A 20,585-nucleotide genomic window follows, 5' to 3' on the forward strand; every position below is an offset into this window, starting at 1 on the left:
ATCATTCCTTCAATTCTGACCAGTTTCCCAGTCCTTGCCGATGAAAACCATCTCGGGGTGATGAGAGGTGTTGGGTTTGCGCCAGACATAGCGTTTTCCTTGATGGCCAAAAAGCTCAATTGTAGTCTCATCTGACCAGAGTACCTTCTTCCATATGTTTGGGGAGTCTCCCACATGCCTTTTGGTGAACACCAAACATGTTTGCTTATTTTTTTCTTTAAGCAATGGCTTTTTTCTGGCCACTCGTCCGTAAAGCCCAGCTCTTTGGAGCGTATGGCTTAAAGTGGTCCTATGGACAGATACTACAATCCCCGCTGTGGAGCTTTGCAGCTCCTTCAGGGTTATCTTTGGTCTCTTTGTTGCCTCTCTGATTAATGCCCTCCTTGCCTGGTCCGTGAGTTTTGGTGGGCGGCCCTCTCTTGGCAGGTTTGTTGTGGTGCCATATTCTTTCCATAAAAAAAAAAAATGGATTTAATGGTGCTCCGTGGGATGTTCAACGTTTCTGATATTTTTTTATAACCCAACCCTGATCTGTACTTCTCCACAACTTTGTCCCTGACCTGTTTGGAGAGCTCCTTGGTCTTCATGGTGCCGCTTGCTTGGTGGTGCCCCTTGCTTAGTGGTGTTGCAGACTCTGGGGCCTTTCAGAACAGGTGTATATATATACTGAGATCATGTGACACTTAGATTGCACACAGGTGGACTTTATTTAACTAATTATGTGACTTCTGAAGGTAATTGGTTGCACCAGATCTTATTTAGGGGCTTCATAGCAAAGGGGGTGAATACATATGCGCGCACCACTTTTCCGTTATTTATTTTTTATAATTTTTTGAAACAAGTTATCTTTTTTCATTTCACTTCACCAATTTGGACTATTTTGTGTATGTCCATTACATGAAAATCCAAATAAAAATCAATTTAAATTACAGGTTGAAATGCAACAAAATAGGAAAAACGCAAAGGGGGATGTTCAAAAAAGAATAAAGACATTTCATGTGTCATATTATGTCTCTCTCTCTCTGCCCCACCCTCCCCTTCTCCTGCTTTCCCGACAGTCTCACTCTATCTGTGATGACTTAGACAAGTGGTATATCCTGTCCATTAGAGGAGATTGTGTCTGCACCTCCTACAAAGCCATGCAATCTCCATAGACAAACATTGGTAGTAGAATGGCCCGTACTGAAGAGCTTAGTGCTTTTCTGTTTCATCATGACAATGCCCCTGTGAACAAAGTGAGGTCCATACATACGTTATTTGTGGAGATCAGTGTGTTAGAACTTGACTGGCCTGCACAGAGCCCTGACCTCAACCCCATCGAACACCTTTGGGATGAATTGGAACGCCGACTGCGAGCCAGGCCTAATCGCCCAACATCAGTGCCCGACCTGTCTAATGCTCTTGTGGCTGAATGGAAGCAAGTCCCCGCAGCAATGTTCCAACATCTAGTGGAAAGCCTTCCCAGCAGAGTGGAGGCTGTTATAGCAGCAAAGGGAGGACCAACTCCATATTAATGCCCAAGATTTTGGAATGAGATGTTCGATGAGCAGGTGTCCACATACTTTTGGTCATGTAGTTTATGTGTTTTTGGTTGTTGAGTCAATTAGACCATGCCCATTGCAAGCGTATCTTTCAAAAAAAGTAAAAGTAATTTCAGATTAGTTATGCAAATTAGCTGGCTAACACATTCATCCTGCTTTTGCAGTATACACCTCTGCTGTACCTCTGTCCTACATCCCAAATGGCACCCTATTCCCTATATAGTGCATTACTTTTGACCAGAGCCCTATGGACGCACTTATCTCCTCCGCTCCTCAGTCTTCCTGGCGCCTTCCTCCAATCCCTTTTCAGCGTTTTATCATCAGGGCTAATTTCTGCCTGTAATCTGATTATGGGCTCTGAGAAGGTTTAGCACCCTGCCTGCAGCCTATCTCTCTCTCTCTCTCTCTCTCTCTCTCTCTCTCTCTCTCTCTCTCTCTCTCTCTCTCTCTCTCTCTCTCTCTCTCTCTCTCTCTCTCTTTTTTTCTCTCTATCTCTCTCTCTCTTTATCTCTCTCTCTTTATCTCTCTCTCTTTATCTCTCTCTTTATCTCTCTCTCTTTATCTCTCTCTTATCTCTCTCTCTCTCTCTCTCTCCTCTCTCTCTCTCTCTCTCTCTCTCTCTCTCTCTCTCTCTCTCTCTCTCTCTCTCTCTCTCTCGCACTCCAAAAGAACACTCCAGCATTACACTGTTTGTTCTAAAGCATCCTCTCGCTCTCTCTCTCTCTCTTTCTCTCTCTCTCTCTCTCTCTCTCTCTCTCTCTCTCTCTCTCTCTCTCTCTCTCTCTCTCTCTCTCTCTCTCTCTCTCTCTCTCTCCCCCTCTCTCTCTCTCTCTCTCTCTCTCTCTCTCTCTCTCTCTCTCTCTCTCTCTCTCTCTCTCTCTCTCTTTATCTCTCTTCTTTCTCTGTCTGTCTCTCTCTTCTCTCTCTGTCTCTCCCTCTCTCTATCTCTCCCTCTCTCTATCTCCATTGAGCTCCCTGGTTGAGCTCACTCACACACATACAGTGTCTGCCTGTCAGGCTGCTGCGTGATCTGTGCTGGGGATCCACTCCCACTCTGTGCTGTTGCCTAGCTGTGTCTGAGAGACTCACTGCCACTGTCTGTCTGTCTGTCAGTCAGTCTGTCTGCATTACTGCCACTGTCTGTCTGTGTGTCAGTCAGTCTGCATCACTACTGCTGTGACTGTCTGTGAGCTTCGTTAGCTGCTGTTAGCTGCTGTCACCCGGGACAGGGGGCCTGTCATCAGCCTCCCTACAAGTATGTTCCGGAACCCATGGATCACTAATTATCTCAACCATGTCAAATACGGTGTCGGTGGGCAAGGTAAGGGGAAGGAGGAGGAGGAGGAAGAGGAGGAGGAGGAGGATGGATGTTAGGCTGTGATTTAGCAGTACTGTTAACACTTATTGTCCATTCATAGTAAGGAATTGTCAGTGTTGTGTAGAGGGAGAGATTCCAAGGGCATGCTCTCTTAGGGAGGGGACTGGCTTTTACTGTGTTGAGTGTGTGTGTGTGTGTGTGTGTGTGTGTGTGTGTGTGTTTTAATAATGACTCAGATATCCATCTGTCCATTTGTGGACTTTGAGTTGCTGTTTCTTTGTTACTTCTCTTCTGATTCAAATTGCCCTGGTATTAAACAGGGGCTTTATCCTTTGTTGTCCATGAATCATCATTGTATTGCAGCAAATCTTTGCACCCCTCTCATCCATGCACTTCAGGGGCTGCATGTACAGAGGTCAAATCTTAATTTGAGCCAGTTTGCTGCAGCAGGAAAATAATCCTGCAGCAACAGGAAATGTGAATTATTATGTGGATTATAATTAATGGACATTTTTTGTAGGGGTTGAAACATTTTTCGTTAGGGCAAATCAAGTTTTTGTTTATTTGTTGGTGGAAATGACTAACTTTAGAAACCTTTCTAAATCTTGAATACACCACAAGTTTTCATTTTCTGCTGTCTCAGCAGCAAAAGAGTGATCAAAATAAGATCCTACATCTGTATCAAGCTTCTCAGAGTATGAGTACTGATCTAGGATCAGTTTAGCCTTTTAGATCAAATTGAATAAGATTACATGAACAGGGAGGACCTGATCCTAGATCAGTACTCTTAATCGGAGAAGCCTGATACATACGGCTCTAGATAACAGACTATGGAGGCTGACTGAGAGGGTGGTTTGCATGACCTTTGCTGAGGATGACACACTCTCTAGTCTCTATTGGCTCCTGTGATGCCTGCCTGCCTGCTTGCCTGCGTGTGGACAAGACCAGCACCATTTTAACAGGGTCTATTTTTCACTTTGTCTTTTCCTCTGAGCATTTATAGAAAATCCCTTTATTAACTGAGCTCACTTTTGACAGTCGGTCTCCTTAGCTCATCTTTGGCATGTCCTTTTGGCTCAGCTGCCCACGAAGCAATCGGACGTTGCCATGGTGTGTGGGCGACTGACCTGTCTCTTCTTAAAGGCCCAGTGCAGTCAAAAACATGATTTTCCTATGTTAAAAAAACACTGAGTGTACAAAACATTAGGAAAACCTTCCTAATATTGAGTTGCACCCCCTATTGCCATCAGAACAGCCTCAATTCGTCAGGGCATGGACTCTACAAGTTGTCGAAAGCGTTCCACAGGGATGCTGTCCGATGTTGACTCCAATGCTTCCCACAGTTGGCTGGAACTCCTTTGGGTGGTGGACCATTCTTGAAACATATGAGAAACTATTGAGCGTTAAAATCCCAGCAGCGTTGCAGTTCTTGACACAAACCGGTGCACCTGGCACCTACTACCATACCCCATTCAAAGGCACTTAAATATTTTGTCTTGCCCATTGAATGGCACTCGTACATAATCCATGTCTCAATTATCTTAAGGCTTAAAAATCCTTCTTTAACCTGTCTACACTGATTGAAGTGGATTTACAAGTGACATCAATAAGGGATCATAGCGTTCACTTGGATTCACCTGGTCAGTCTATGTCATGGAATGAGCAGGTGTTCCTAATGTTTTGTACACTCAGTATATGTGTATATTTCCACACTATGAGGTTGGAATAATACTGTGAAATTGTGAAATTGTGAAAATGATGACAATGCCCTTTTAGTGAAAGAGCTGTTTGAAAAGACAGCCTGAAATTTCAACCTGTTTTGGTGGGATGGATAAGATCACCAGGCGGTAAATTAGTTAATAAACCAATAAGAAAGAGAGATAAAAAAAAACTTTGCCAATAACAGCTAATTGTTAGTAATCCCCTCCCCACTCAGACCACTCTGAAAAACACTCCTAGCTAAATTCTTGTTTGAGAAATTGATATTTACTAAGAAGGTATTTTTGTTTCTTTTTGACAATTTTTATTCAAAACAATCACAGTAAGCTACTTAATTGTTACCTAGAAATGATTTAATATTGAGATAAAAAAAACGGCTGCCTTGGACCTTTTAAGATGACCTGACTGACACATTCGCTCTCAGGCCAACTCAAATCTCTCCATCACCACCCATGACAACACCTACACACACACTGCTTTGCTGCACAATTCATTGCTCTGTCTTGGTCTAGTCTTTATTGTAAATGAGAATGTGTTCTTACCTGGTTAAATAAAGGCAAAATAAACACACAACTACCCACACACACTCCCACCGTCCCTCCTGGCCACCCCTTTTTGTCGTCATCCATTGGCTTTTGGGGACAAAATAACCAGGGAGCCCAGGTGTATTCTGGGGCAGAGGAGCCTTGTCCAGTAACTTAACCCTGCTCCTATACTGGGGAGAAACTTCACAACAGGGTTATATTGCTGCCTGCCTGGTGTGTCAACCATGCTATGGTGTACCTATTTACCCAGAACTAGATGGGTCTGGTTTTACCTTTGGACTAGCTTTATTTTTGGATGACAGTGGGAGTTGATAAATGTGCTTCTTTAATTCATGCACTTTGGTTGGAGAGCAAGGTAGCACCAGTATTCATTTCCCTCTGACGACACTACATGGCTCGTCGAACATCTTACTCCAAAATCATGAGCATTAATATGGAGTTGGTCCCCCCTTTGCTGCTATAACAGCCTTCACTCTTCTGGGAAGGCTTTCCACTAGATGTTGTAACATTGCTGCAGGGACTTGCTTCCGTTCAGCTACAAGAGCATTAGTGAGGTCCGGCACTGATGTTTGGGCGATTAGGCCTGGCTTGCAGTCGGCGTTCTAATTCATCCCAAAGGTGTTTGATGGGGTTGAGGTCAGGGCTCTGTGCAGGCCAGTCAAGTTCTTCCACATCGATCTCGACAAACCATTTCTGTATGGACCTCGCTTTGTGCACGGGGGAATTGTCATGCTGAAACAGGAAAGGGCCTTCCCCAAACTGTTGCCACAAAGTTGGAAGCACAGAATCGTCTAGAATGTCATTGTGTGCTGTAGTGTTAAGATTTCCCTTCACTGGAACTAAGGGGCCTAGCTCGAACCATGAAAAACAGAACATTATTCCTCCTCCACCAAACATTATAGTTGGCACTATGCATTTGGGCAGGTAGCGTTCTCCTGGCATCCGCCAAACCCAGATTTGTCCGTTGTACTGCCAGATGGTGAAGCGTGATTCATCACTCCAGAGAACGCGTTTCCACTGCTGCAGTATCCAATGGCGTCGAGCCGACTCTTGGCATTGCACATGGTGATCTAAGGCTTGTGTGCGGCTGCTCGGCCATGGAAACCCATTTCATGAAGCTCCCGACGAACAGTCATTGTGTTGACGTTGCTTCCAGAGACAGTTTTGAACTCGGTAGTGAGTGTTGCAACCGAGTTGCAGCACTCGCGGTCCCGTTCTGTGAGCTTGTGTGGCCTACCACTTCCCCTTGCTCCTAGACGTTTCCTCTTCACAATAACAGCACTTACAGTAGACAGGGGCAGCTCTAGCAGGGCAGAAATTTGGCGAACTGACTTGTTGGAAAGGTGGCATCCTATGACGGTGCCACGTTGAAAGTCACTGAGCTCTTCAGTACGGGCCATTCTACTACCAATGTTTGTCAATGGCGATTGCATGGCTGTGTGCTCGATTTTATACACCTGTCAGCAACGAGTGTGGCTGAAATAGCCAAATCCACTAATTTGAAGGGGTGTCCACATACTTTTGTAGTGTACCTTTACTTTCACTGCTCTTGACTAATGTTATTAGACTCTGTTGAAAAAGCAGCAGTTCCCTTCTTCTTTTCCAGGGTTATTGTTGATTTCAGGAGTGAATGCCTTATTTAGGCTGGAGTCTAGTGCTGGTTATCTAAAGTGTGTAATTCCCGAAATGTTTCCATTTAGATTATGATGATGATGACACAATATGCTTTCGGACAGATTGCAGTGGGAGAATGAATCATTTTAAAACATGGTGGATTCCTGTTTTTGTCCATTATCTATGGCATGTTCTTGATAGTATGGCCTTTTACTCCCTGTTTCTCTCCAGGCTTTGGAACTGAAGCTCCAGTCAAACTCTGCACTTCAACCTCACTGCCAACAGAAGCTCTAAGGTGGAGGAAACCATTTTGTGTGCACTTCTCATGTGATGTACTCTACTCACGTTGATCAACTTTCAAAGCAGAATAACTTCCCCGTGTTTTAAGCTCTGAGTCTGTACTTTTCTAAACTGTGAAAGAAACATGACAATCAGCCCAGATATAGCCGTCTGGTCACATACTGCCTACCCTAATGGCCCTGGTAGGAAATGGTGCACTGTACGGAATAGGGTGCCATTTGAGACAGAACTAATGTATCTGCCATATCATCAGGAAAATGGGGTAGATAAGGATCATGGTAGGATCTTCAGACTGGTTTAAGAGTGTGCAAAGCTGTCATCAAGGCAAAGGGCGGCTATTTGAAGAATCTCAAATATAAAATATATTTTGATTTGTTTAACACTTTTTTGGTTACTACATGATTCCATATGTGTTATTTCATAGTTTTGATGTCTTCACTATTATTCTACAATGTAGAAAATAGTAAAAAATAAAGAACAACCCTGGAATGAGTAGGTGTGTCCAAACGTTTGACTGGTACTGTATATATATATATATCCCTCCCTCATGGAAGTGGACGGTTCAGCACAGTACAACATTACCTGCACTGACCATGGGGACTGACAGGATGTTTATTCCCTTAAAGGGACAATCTGCAGCTGAAACAATAACAAAGCGGTTTGTCCCACGACTGTTTCGGTGTAAAGCTAAGGGATGGGCCTGGAGAAATGTAACCACTCTCAAATCCATAGACAGAGCTATCTTTGTAAGGACTAACCATCCATGATATTACAATGATAGTTTTGACCATGTTTTGAGGCTTACATGTTTAGATTTTGGTTATTTACAAACATTGGATTTGGTTGTGATGGGGTACGGCACTTGAACTAAGCACATTTGTAAGTTATATTCTTCATGAATCAATGAGTATACAGTATATCATTAATTTATGAGTCCAGAAATGTACAGTATGTAGCAACTGCAGATAGCCCCTTTAAAGGCAGTGAACATAGTAATAGTACTAGACATTCACAACCTTAAAATTGTTTATTACAGTCACCAACTCAGTGGCCTTGTGGTTAGTGTCAGCCCTGAGATTGGAAGGTTCGAGTTGTACCAAATACTCTAAAAATGGAACCCTATTCCTCTCTGCTTGACACTCAGCATTAAGGAGATTTTGGGCCTGCGATAAACTAGGCCCTGTGATAGACTAGCGTCCTGTCCAAGAGGTGTACTTGTAAATCAAGCTGCCTCACACAACAGAAACAGGAGATAGGCTCCTGCCCCTATAGGTTATTCTGTCAGGGACAAGGACATGTATGACCTTAGAGTAATTTGATGTCCATATGTCCATTATGTGAGATTATGTATCCAGTATGAATTTGTGTGGGCACATTACTAAACACTGGTATACAACGTACACCTACAGTGCATTCGGAAAGTATTCAGACCCCTTGACATTTTCCACATTTTGTTACGTTACAGCCTTATTCTAAAATTGATTAAATGTATTTTTCCCCTCATCAATCTACACACAATACCCCATAATGACAAAGCGAAAACAGTTTTTTTGAAATTTTTGCAAATGTGTAAAAAATTGAAAACAGAAATACCGTATTAACATAGGTATTCAGACCCTTTGCTATGAGACTCGAAATTGAGCTCAGGTGCATCCTGTTTCCATTGATCATCCTTGAAATGTTTCTACAACTTGATTGGAGTCCACCTATGGTAAATTCAATTGATTGGACATGATTTGGAAAGGCACACACCTGTCTATATAAGATCCCACAGTTGACAGTGCATGTCAGAGCAAAAACCAAGTCATGAGGTTGAAGGAATTGTCCGTAGATCTCCGAGACAGGATTGTGTCGAGGCACAGATCTGGGGAAGGGTACCAAAACATTTCTGCAGCATTGAAGGTCCCCAAGAACACAGTGGCCTCCATCATTCTTATATGGAAGAAGTTTGGAACAACCAAGGCTCTTCCTAGAGCTGGCCAACCGGCCAAACTGAGCAATCGGGGGAGAAGGGTCTTGGTCAGGGAGGTGACCAAGAACCCAATGGTCACTCTGAAAGAGCTCCAGAGTTCCTCTGTGGAGATGTGAGAACCTTCCAGAAGGACAACTCTGCAGCACTCCACCTATCAGGCCTGTATGGTAGAGTGGCCAGACGGAAGCCACTCCTCAGTAAAAGGCACATGACAGCCCGATTGGAGTTTGCCAAGAGGCACCTAAAGGACTTTGACCATGAGAAACAAGATTCTCTGGTCTGATGAAACCAAGATTGAACTCTTTGGCCTGAATGCCAAGCATCATTCTGTGGGGATGTTTTTCTGCGGCAGGGACTGGGCGACTAGTCAGGATCGAGGTAAAGATGATCGGAGCAAAGTACAGAGAGATCTTTAATGAAAACCCGCTCCGGAGTGCTCAGGACCTCAGACTGGGACGAAGGTTCTCCTTCCAACAGGACAACGACCCTAAGCACACAGCCAAGACAACGCAGGAGTGGCTTCAGGACAAGTCTCTGAATGTCCTTGAGTGTCCCATCCAGAACCCGATCGAACATCTCTGGAGAGAGACCTGAAAATAGCTGTGCAGCGACGCTCCCCATCCAACCTGACAGAGCTTAAGAGGATCTGCAGAGTAGAATGGGAGAAACTCCCCAAATACAGGTGTTCCAAGCTTGTAGCGTCATACCCAAGAAGACTCAAGGCTGTAATCGCTGCCAAAGTTGCTTCAACAATGTACTGAGTAAAGGGTCTGAATACTTATATAAATGTGATATTTCAGTTATTTTGTAATTTTTTTGCTTTGTCATTATGGGGTATTGTGTGTCGATTGATGAGGGACAAAAACAGTGTAATCCATTTTAGAATAAGGCTGTAATGTAACAAAATGTGGAAAAAGTCAATGGGTCTGAATACTTTCCGAATGCCCCGTATATACATCTTGAATAGCAAGTCTCATAATAAGATGCTAGATTTATCTGAACTCTTTTACTTTCAGCTTTCAGAACAACTTTTCATTTGGGGACAAGACTGTGCTGGTAAAGAGTGCTTCTGATATCGATGCCAATCTTCTGGCAGTCCTACCCAAGGGTGAGCTGCTTCCCGAACACAGACTGCATCCAAATGGCACCTTATTCCCTTTGCACTACTTTTGACCAGGACCCATAGGGCTCTGGTCAAAAGTAGTGCACGATATAGGAAATAGGGTGCAATTTGGGACACATCCTTTAAGATAGGAATAATGGACTAACATGTTACTGTCATGCCGTCATGTTTTGTAAGTTTTTATATGTATTCTTTTATTTCCCAGTTTCAGAATTAAAGAAACAATTTGAAAGCGTTGATTTGGAAATGAACAGGTATGTTTGCAATTGTCGACAATGACAACCCTCCCTCTGTCCCTCTGTTCCATACATCCTTCAGTTGTCATCCACTCTCATAGTTACCTCAGACCGTTTCCATACGTCCTTCAGTTCTCATCCACTCTCATAGTTACCTCAGACCGTTTCCATACGTCCTTCAGTTGTCATCCACTCTCATAGTTACCTCAGACCGTTTCCATACGTCCTTTAGTTGTCATCCACTCTCATAGTTACCTCAGACCGTTTCCATACGTCCCTTCAGTTGTCATCCACTCTCATAGTTACCTCAGACCGTTTCCATACGTCCTTCAGTTGTCATCCACTCTCATAGTTACCTCAGACCGTTTCCATACGTCCTTTAGTTCTCATCCACTCTCATAGTTACCTCAGACCGTTTCCATACGTCCTTCAGTTGTCATCCACTCTCATAGTTACCTCAGACCGTTTCCATACGTCCTTCAGTTGTCATCCACTCTCATAGTTACCTCAGACCGTTTCCATACGTCCTTCAGTTGTCATCCACTCTCATAGTTACCTCAGACCGTTTCCATACGTCCTTCAGTTGTCATCCACTCTCATAGTTACCTCAGACCGTTTCCATACGTCCTTCAGTTGTCATCCACTCTCATAGTTACCTCAGACCGTTTCCATACGTCCTTCAGTTGTCATCCACTCTCATAGTTACCTCAGACCGTTTCCATACGTCCTTTAGTTCTCATCCACTCTCATAGTTACCTCAGACCGTTTCCATACATCCTTCAGTTGTCATCCACTCTCATAGTTACCTCAGACCGTTTCCATACGTACTTCAGTTGTCATCCACTCTCATAGTTACCTCAGACCATTTCCATACGTCCTTCAGTTGTCATCCACTCTCATAGTTACCTCAGACCGTTTCCATACGTCCTTCAGTTGTCATCCACTCTCATAGTTACCTCGGACCGTTTCCATACGTCCTTCAGTTGTCATCCACTCGCATAGTTACCTCAGACCGTTTCCATACGTCCTTCAGTTGTCATCCACTCTCATAGTTACCTCAGACCGTTTCCATACGTCCTTCAGTTGTCATCCACTCTCATAGTTACCTCAGACCGTTTCCATACGTCCTTCAGTTGTCATCCACTCTCATAGTTACCTCAGACCGTTTCCATACGTCCTTCAGTTGTCATCCACTCTCATAGTTACCTCAGACCGTTTCCATACGTCCTTCAGTTCTCATCCACTCTCATAGTTACCTCAGACCGTTTCCATACGTCCTTCAGTTGTCATCCACTCTCATAGTTACCTCAGACCGTTTCATGTTGATACTACAGTAGGGTGGCAAAATTCCGGTAACTTTCCCAAAATTCAGAAATTCTGATTGAAGGTTTCTGGATGTCCTGTTTATTCCTTTGTGAATCCGGGAATCTTCCAACCATGATTTCAGGAAAACATGGGAAATTTGGGAAAGTTACCTGAATTTTGCAACCCTCTCCTGTATAAACAGGAGTCACTGTTTAGGACCTCTTTAGAGGAATGTGATTGTTTTTCATGATTGTGTTTAGTTTTTTTTTTTTTTTTTTGGGGGGGGGGGTTATTTCCTACCCTCCTATGCTACCTTCATTGTGTAATTGTTGTGTAATTGTTGAGATGCAGGGCTCCCTTGCAAAAGAGACATTGGTCTCAATGGGACTCCCTGCTAAAATAAAGGTTAAATACATTTAAAAAACTGTTGCAGTGTGTGATAACACAGTAATCTTTGTATCCACCTGTCTGTCCCTGTCTGGTATGAAGCAGGAAGGAGAGGATAGCCAGGCGTCTGGAGGGTATAGAGAGTGACGTTCCTCCTGCCCTGATTCCCAGCTGTGTCGGTCTGGTGGTCAACCGCATGCTGGAGGAGGACCCACCACGATACACCCGTGCCTCAGACCCCTGTGAGCCAATCATGGGTACGCATGCTGACCACGTTTTGGGTGCCAATCTGTTTCTGCTCTCTTGCCAACTCCTCATGTCATGCCATGTTTGAGACATTGTTGTGTTCATATGATTTAGGGTACGTCCCAAATGGCATCCTATTCACTATATCAGGGGTATTCAACTCTGACCCTACGAGGTCCGGAGCCTGCTGGTTTTCTGTTCTACCTGATAATTAATTGCACACACCTGGTGTCCCAGGTCTAAATCAATCCCTGAAAAAATGCAGTGGAACTTGCTTTGAGCTCCAGATTTGAATTTGATAATGCTCTGGTCAAAAGTTGTGCACTACTGTATATAGTCAATAGTGCTATTTGGGACACACCCTTACTGTGTGTTTGTCTCCGTCCGGTTCCACAGTGAGACGTTACAGCAGAGAAGAGATGGAGATCCCACAGATGCAGGTGTCCACCCCAGACAGACAGTCCAGGGCCCGGGGCAGACCGGGGGACCAGCCTGGACCAGCCGCCCACCCCCAGACAGAGCCTGTCCTATCCCCCTCTGGTGGCCCAGTGGACCCAGCAAGCCTCAGCTCCAAGGCTGAACGGATCGCCCGCTACAAAGCCGAGCGACGTCGCCAACTCTCTGAGCGTTACGGCATCTTCCTGGATCAGGAGATAGACATGGACTACTCCCCCCGCTACTCGCGCTCACGTAGAGAGTCTGACGTCTCCGACAGAGGGGCCACAGCAGTCACCGAGCGTAGGAGAGAGAGAGAGGAGGAGGAGGAGGGGAGAGGAGGAGGAGGGAGGGAGAGTTGTCGAAGGGCACCCTACAGCTCCGGAGTGGGCCGGATCTACGTGCAAGCTCACCCTGCTGAGGTTCACCCTGCTTCTGGCCAAGCTCCTGGCCCAGGCCACGGCTCTGCCCATACCCTGGCCCCTCCGCCCACCCGGGAGAGGGCCAGCACCTTCTCAGAGCGGGAGAGGATGATGAACCTGGAGAACTACCGGCTGGCCCAGGAGAGGACAATGGCAGGGGGGCCCAGAGAAGCCTGCAGTAGGCCACAGGATACCCTCCATACCCAACCCCACCAGACCCACCCCCAGGCCAGCCCCCCTTCATCCAGGGCCTCCTCCAGGGAGTCTTACAGCGTGGCGGCCGCCCCCAGCTCCCCCCGGACGACCCGCCGAGCCTCCCTGCCCTCCACGCACTACGGCATCTCCCCCGGGGACCTGTTCATTGAACAGCAGGCTCAGGCTGTCCTCAGCAGACATGGGTGAGTTCAGATCAGCTTTGCTATTATAATGCAATCTGTCTCCATTGAGTTTGATCAATGTATCAAGTTTCAAATGAAGATAGTCCCCAAATCCAGAACAAATTCAAGAAATCCTACAGTATTATATAGAGCCATTATTGCATGGAACTTTGTTCCATCGTATATTGTTCAAAGAACAGCAAACCTGATTTCAAAAAACAGTTAAAGCAACACCTCACAGCACAACACCTCTCCCCTATTTGACCTAGATAGTTTGTGTGAATGTATTGATATGTAGCTATGTGTGCCTTTAAAAAAAAAAGATGTAGTTTTGTCCTTGAGCTGTTCTTGTCTGTATTAATGTTCTGTATTATGTCACGTTTCATGTTTTGTGTGGACCCCAGGAAGAGTAGCTGCTGCTTTTGCAACAGCTAATGGGGATCCTAATAAAATACCCAAAATAGACTCCCTCGCACTAATAAATGCTCCTGCTGTTTTGTCAGGCTTGAACCTTCAGGTCAAAACGTTCCACAATAAACTGCTGGAGCACTGATCAGTGTATTTCATATGAGTTCAGATGAGGTCATGGCCAATATAATAACACACTCTCAAATAAGTTTGATCTCTGTATCAACTCAGGTTGCTTTCAGCATTAACTGACCACTTTAAGGAGTAGTTGCTGTATTGTGTTGCCCTTGTGCTGTTATTGGTAACAGTGTGTTAGCTGTGCCATTAGGGTCTGTATCCAGACTGTGGTATCACACTAAGCTCTGGTTTCATAGAGGAGGTGCTCTGCCTGCCTGGGTATCTCATCAGGGCCCTTAGAGGGGGTAGAGGGGTACTGGGTGGGACTATCTATTACGGGGGGGTTGTTCAGTGGGTTGGATTTCACAGCTTGCCCTGTGATGCAGACCTGAGGCCAGACCAGAGAAAGAGAGGGAGCGAGCACACGTTTCAGATACTATAGCCTGATACGAAACCATTTAGCCAGCCTACTGCTATCGCTACACTGGCTAGATCTAGTGGTTCTAGGCCCAACTAAATCATCTTTAACCTGTCTGAAACGCTATGTAGGCCTAGTATGTCCATATCTATTATTGTATAGGTCTAATGGTGCAGTTCAAAAAACGATGCATTGTCCTGTAGCCTGGCAACCTTGTCTCAGAGCAACTGGTCTCTCCGGACAGACTCAGAAGGTGATGCTGTTGCTGACCCCCAGTATAACTATGTAGCTAGGTCTACTATGTACTTATTATAGCTATACAGGTGTAAAAAATGGCTTTTTCAGGTGAATTAAAGAGAAGAGCAGTGTCGGATGTACTCAATTGTAAGTCAATCTAGTTTAATACAAGTTGTCACAGGGAGACACCACCAGCACAGAGAAAATGTCTAACGGGCCTCTTGGAGATAAGCCCTTTATATTCTAATCCAGTACCAAATGTTCTGTAAACACCAGCCCGAAATGCTGGGAGGAGGACACAACATCAGCTGCCACAGAATCACACAGATACATTATCAGTGTGTCCCCGGCCCACTGTGGCGTCAAACTTTAACCATAACATTGATACTGGCAGTTAAACAGGTCAAAGGTAGGAACATCAGTACTTAGTTACAGTTAAACAGGTCAAAGGTAGGAACATCAGTACTTAGTTACAGTTAAACGGGTCAAAGGTAGGAACCCCAGTACTTAGTTACAGTTAAACAAGTCAAAGGTAGGAACCTCAGTACTTAGTTACAGTTAAACAGGTCAAAGGTAGGAACCTCAGTACTTAGTTACAGTTAAACAGGTCAAAGGTAGGAACCTCAGTACTTAGTTACAGTTAAACAGGTCAAAGGTAGGAACCTCAGTACTTAGTTACAGTTAAACAGGTCAAAGGTAGGAACCTCAGTACTTAGTTACAGTTAAACAGGTCAAAGGTAGGAACCTCAGTACTTAGTTACAGTTAAACAGGTCAAAGGTAGGAACCTCAGTACTTAGTACAGTAAATCAAATACAGTAGAGGAATTAATTAAATAATTCCTCATTAGTAACTGGCAAAATAAAGGAAACACCAACAGTATCTTAATAGGAATTTGGGCCACCACGTACCGCCAGAATAGATTCTACAAGTGTCTGGAACTCTTACAAGAGAATTTCCATCGTTTGGTGTTTTGTTGATGGTGGTGTAAAGTGCTGTCTCAGGCGCTGCTCCAGAATCTTCCATAAGTGTTTAATTGGGTTGAGATCTGGTGACTGAGACACACATTAAACCCCCTATGAACTTTTGATACCCCTCTCAAAGTCACTGAGATCTCTTCTTGGTAGCCAAAATAATGGGCAACTAGGCATTTTTATACGTGACCTTAAGCATGATGGGATGTCTATTGCTTCTTTGGAGCCACACCTGTGTGGAAGCACCTGCTTTCAATATACTTTGTATCCCTCATTTACTCAAGTGTTTCCTTTATTTTGGCAGTTACCTGTAGTTGTTCTCATGGCCCAGTCTATGTCTTTTCCTGTAGCCTGGCAGCCTTGTCTCAGAGCGACTGGTCTCTCCAGACAGACTCAGAAGGTGATGCTACCTCTGAGTCTCTTATCAGCTGGCAATCCAGGTACTGTAGTAGGAACATACTGTATGGGCAGACCTGGGTTCAAATACTATTTGAAACCTTTCAGATACTTTCAATGTTTGCCTTAGCCTGCCTGGAGTGCCAGGTGGGTGGGGTTTGCACTTTCAAGACTTTTCTATTGGTTCCATTGTAACAGGCAAGTTCAATCAAGCACATATTTATTATTTGAAATGATTTCAAATAGTATTTGAACCCAGATCTGTGTACCGTATGGGTGTGTCTGACCTGTAGACCCCAAAACACATGCCTGACCCATCCTCCCAATGGATACCCTTTATAATATACTTTATAATATACTGTATATACAGTGGGGAGAAGAAGTATTTGATACACTACCGATTTTGCAGGTTTTCATACTTACAAAGCATGTAGAGGTCTGTAATTTTTTATCATAGGTACACTTCAACTGTGAGAGACAAAAATCCAGAAAATCACATTGTATGATTTTTAAGAAATTAATTTGCATTATATTGCATGACATAAGTATTTGATCACCTACCAACCAGTAAGAATTCCGGCTCTCACAGACCTGTTAGTTTTTCTTTAAGAAGCCCTCCTGTTCATTCCTCCACTCATTACCTGTATTAATTGCATCTGTTTGAACTCGTTACCTGTATAAAAGACACCTGTCCACACACTCAATCAAACAGACTCCAACCTCTCCACAATGGCCAAGACCAGAGAGCTGTGTAATGGCATCAGGGATAAAATTGTAGACCTGCACAATGCTGGGATGGGCTACAGGACAATAGGCAAGCAGCTTGGTGAGAAGGCAACAACTGTTGGTGCAATTATTAGAAAATTGAAGAAGTTCAAGATGACGGTCAATCACCCTCGGTCTGGGGCTCCATGCAAGATCTCACCTCGTGGGGCATCAATGATCATGAGGAAGGTGAGGGATCCGCCCAGAACTACACGGCAGGACCTGGTCAATGACCTGAAGAGAGCTGGGACCACAGTCTCAAAGAAAACCATTAGTAACACACTACGCCGTCATGGATTAAAATCCTGCAGCGCACGCAAGGTCCCCCTGCTCAAGCCAGCGCATGTCCAGGCCCGTCTGAAGTTTGCCAATGACCATCTGGATGATCCAGAGGAGGAATGGGAGAAGGTCATGTGGTCTGATGAGACAAAAATAGAGCTTTTTGGTCTAAACTCCACTCGCCGTGTTTGGAGGAAGAAGAAGGATGAGTACAACCCCAAGAACACCATCCCAACCGTGAAGCATGGAGATGGAAACATCATTCTTTGGGGATGCTTTTCTGCAAAGGGGACAGGACGACTGCACCGTATTGAGGGGAGGATGGATGGGGCCATGTATCGCGAGATCTTGGCCAACAACCTCCTTCCCTCAGTAAGAGCATTGAAGATGGGTCGTGGCTGGGTCTTCCAGTATGACAACGACCCGAAACACACAGCTAGGGCAACTAAGGAGTGGCTCCGTAAGAAGCATCTCAAGGTCCTGGAGTGGCCTAGCCAGTCTCCAGACCTGAACCCAATAGAAAATCTTTTGAGGGAGCTGAAAGTTCGTATTGCCCAGTGACAGCCCCGAAACCTGAAGGATCTGGAGAAGGTCTGTATGGAGGAGTGGGCCAAAATCCCTGCTGCAGTGTGTGCAAACCTGGTCAAGACCTACAGGAAACGTATGATCTCTGTAATTGCAAACAAAGGTTTCTGTACCAAATATTAAGTTCTGCTTTTCTGATGTATCAAATACTTATGTCATGCAATAAAATGCAAATTAATTACTTAAAAATCATACAATGTGATTTTCTGGATTTTTGTTTTAGATTCCGTCTCTCACAGTTGAAGTGTACCTATGATAAAAATTACAGACCTCTACATGTTTTGTAAGTAGGAAAACCTGCAAAATCGGCAGTGTATCAAATACTTGTTCTCCCCATTGTATATTAAAATACCCTATATAATCATAGTTATCATTCCCCTATTAATTTTGTCATCTCCAAGTTAACAGGTGCTTAACTTGTAATCAACATTTTGCACGCTTCATCCACTTTGATTATTCTTAAAATGTCTTACGATGTTATCTTTCAAATGTCGTAAACCTGCTCATCAGGGAATCGTAAACCTGGTTGTTGTTGCGCACAACTGCCACAAGTAATATCTCAGACAGCACCGGCCCAATTTTGATGAAACTTGGGTGAATAATGCGTCTTGCCATAGAGATGCGGCATTTACAAAAAATACATTGATTGGCCAGATGGTGGCGCTATAACGATTGAAAATGATAACTTTGAAAGGTCACACCCCTCACCCCGTTTGACCTAAAGTCATGAAATTCGGTACATAGGTCCCTCTCCTCACAAGAAACACATTTGCCTCAGGGACCCATAAGGTCCGTCATGATGGATTTTCCCCCATTTTGAATTTTGTGAAAAACACTTAAAACACTACTGCTCTGGCACCGAATGACCGATCTGCACGAAACTTGTTATGTGGTATCTATGGACAAAGGCCTCTCAACGCAATATTTTCCAAACTAGTACCTAAAACAACATCGATCAATGAACATTCACATGGGCGTGGTCTGGCACATAAATGCATATAAATCAGTCAAGGATATTTGTATTGTAACAACATGTGGTACACATGTTGCAAACACTGTCAAGACTCAACATATGCAAAAACATCTGCATAATTCATGGGGGATGACATGTGAATACAATTGTGACTAGTGTTCTGTAGGCTTGGCCGGCCTTAAGCCCTTGTGGTGTGGAAAGGGTTAGCTAGGCTAGGGGGGTATATTTCTGGAGCAGAGCTTGGCCCAGATACTCTGCATGGCTGGCCAGCTGAAGGCAGGGCTGTAGTGTGAGAGGGGCCCATGGTCAGGCCAGCCTTACTTTGAGGAGTATAGACAGGAGAGTGTTCGCCTACCAAGCCCAGCCCACTGAGGCTGGATTGCTATCTGGGGCTGCGTCACAAATGGCACCTTAGTCCCTATGGGCCCTGGTCAAAAGTAATAGGGCTCTGGTCAAAAGAAATAGGGCTCTGGTCAAAATAAATAGGGCTCTGGTCAAAAGAAATAGGGGTCTGGTCAAAATAAATAGGGCTCTGGTCAAAAGAAATAGGGGTCTGGTCAAAATAAATAGGGCTCTGGTCAAAATAAATAGGGGTCTGGTCAAAAGAAATAGGGCTCTGGTCAAAAGAAATAGGGCTCTGGTCACAAAAAAAGGGCTCTGGTCAAGAGAAATAGGGCTCTGGTCAAAAGAAATAGGGCTCTGGTCAAAGGTATGTGCATTATGTATTGCATAGGTTGCCGTTTGAGACACTTTTCATAGTCTCTGTTTGATACACTTAATTTCCAAAGGGATTCGCAGGGGGCGAGTTTTCATCTATATTTTTATTCCACACACAAAAACGCATGCAAGGCCCTCTCTGTCACGATCGTTAGACGGAGTAGACCAAGGCGCAGCGTGATGAACGAACATATTTATTATCTTTAGTGATAATACAAAAACAACAAACAACAAACGATACGTGCAGTCCTAGGGTTAACACAACCAACACGGAACAAACCAAATGGAACAAGATCCCACAAACACTAAGGGAAAACAGACTGTTTAAATATGGTTCCCAATCAGAGACAACCAGCAACAGCTGACACTCGTTGCCTCTGACTGGGAACCACTCTGGCCAACATAGAAATACAACACATAGAACTACAACACAGAACTAGAACACATAGAATCTACACACCCTGGCTCAACATATAGAGTCCCCAGAGCCAGGGTGTGACAGTACCCCCCCACCCCAAAGGCGCGGACTGCGACCGCGCCTCAACATAGACAAACCAGGGGAGGGCTGGGTGGGCATTCCTCCTCGGAGGCGGTTCCGGCTCCGGGCTTGACCACCACCCTCCAATAATCCCCCCGTAGCGCCCCTGGTCCGGTCCCGCTGGCTGGAGCTGGACTGGACATCGTAGGAGCGGATTGCTTCAGCTCCGGTGTGGAGCAGCTGACCTGTACCTGACCAGGCACCGGTGACCCAGGAACGGGTTGTGCCGGACTGACGACGCACACCCCTGGCTTGGTGCGTGGAGCAGGAACGGGCCGGACCGACTGACGGTCGCACCCCCTGGCTTGGTGCGTGGAGCAGCAACGGGCTGGACCGGGCTGACGATGCGCACCCCTGGCTTGGTGCGTGGAGCAGGAACAGGCCAGACCGGTGACGATGCGCACCCTGGCTTGGCGTGGGCCGGGCGCGACGGGCTGCGCACCCCTGGCTGAGCGTGGCAGGCAGCCCGCTGGCTGCGTGGGCAGGATGCGCGGCGGGAGCGGACGGGCGGACGGGCTGACGTCGCACCCCTGGCTTGGTGCGAGTGGCAGGAACAGGCCGGGCCGAGGCTGGCAACGCGCACCGTAGGCTTGGTGCGAGTGGCAGGAACAGGCCGGGCCGGGCTGGCGACGCGCACCGT

General features: G+C 45.3%; 1 protein-coding gene across 1 annotated transcript in view; it reads left to right on the forward strand.

Annotated features, from left to right (window-relative positions):
• The window catches only part of LOC121534463 (supervillin), a 91,510-nt gene that overhangs the window by 15,590 nt on the left and 55,335 nt on the right, over positions 1 to 20,585 (forward strand). The window contains exons 2-6 of the mRNA XM_045206056.1: positions 6,969 to 7,032; positions 10,026 to 10,117; positions 10,338 to 10,386; positions 12,163 to 12,317; positions 12,703 to 13,561. Coding sequence (XP_045061991.1) covers positions 6,969 to 7,032; positions 10,026 to 10,117; positions 10,338 to 10,386; positions 12,163 to 12,317; positions 12,703 to 13,561 — 1,219 coding nt within the window. The remainder of the gene's footprint in view (positions 1 to 6,968; positions 7,033 to 10,025; positions 10,118 to 10,337; positions 10,387 to 12,162; positions 12,318 to 12,702; positions 13,562 to 20,585) is intronic.

This window comes from Coregonus clupeaformis, chromosome 21, assembly GCF_020615455.1.
Source record: "Coregonus clupeaformis isolate EN_2021a chromosome 21, ASM2061545v1, whole genome shotgun sequence".
Taxonomy (NCBI): domain Eukaryota; kingdom Metazoa; phylum Chordata; class Actinopteri; order Salmoniformes; family Salmonidae; genus Coregonus; species Coregonus clupeaformis.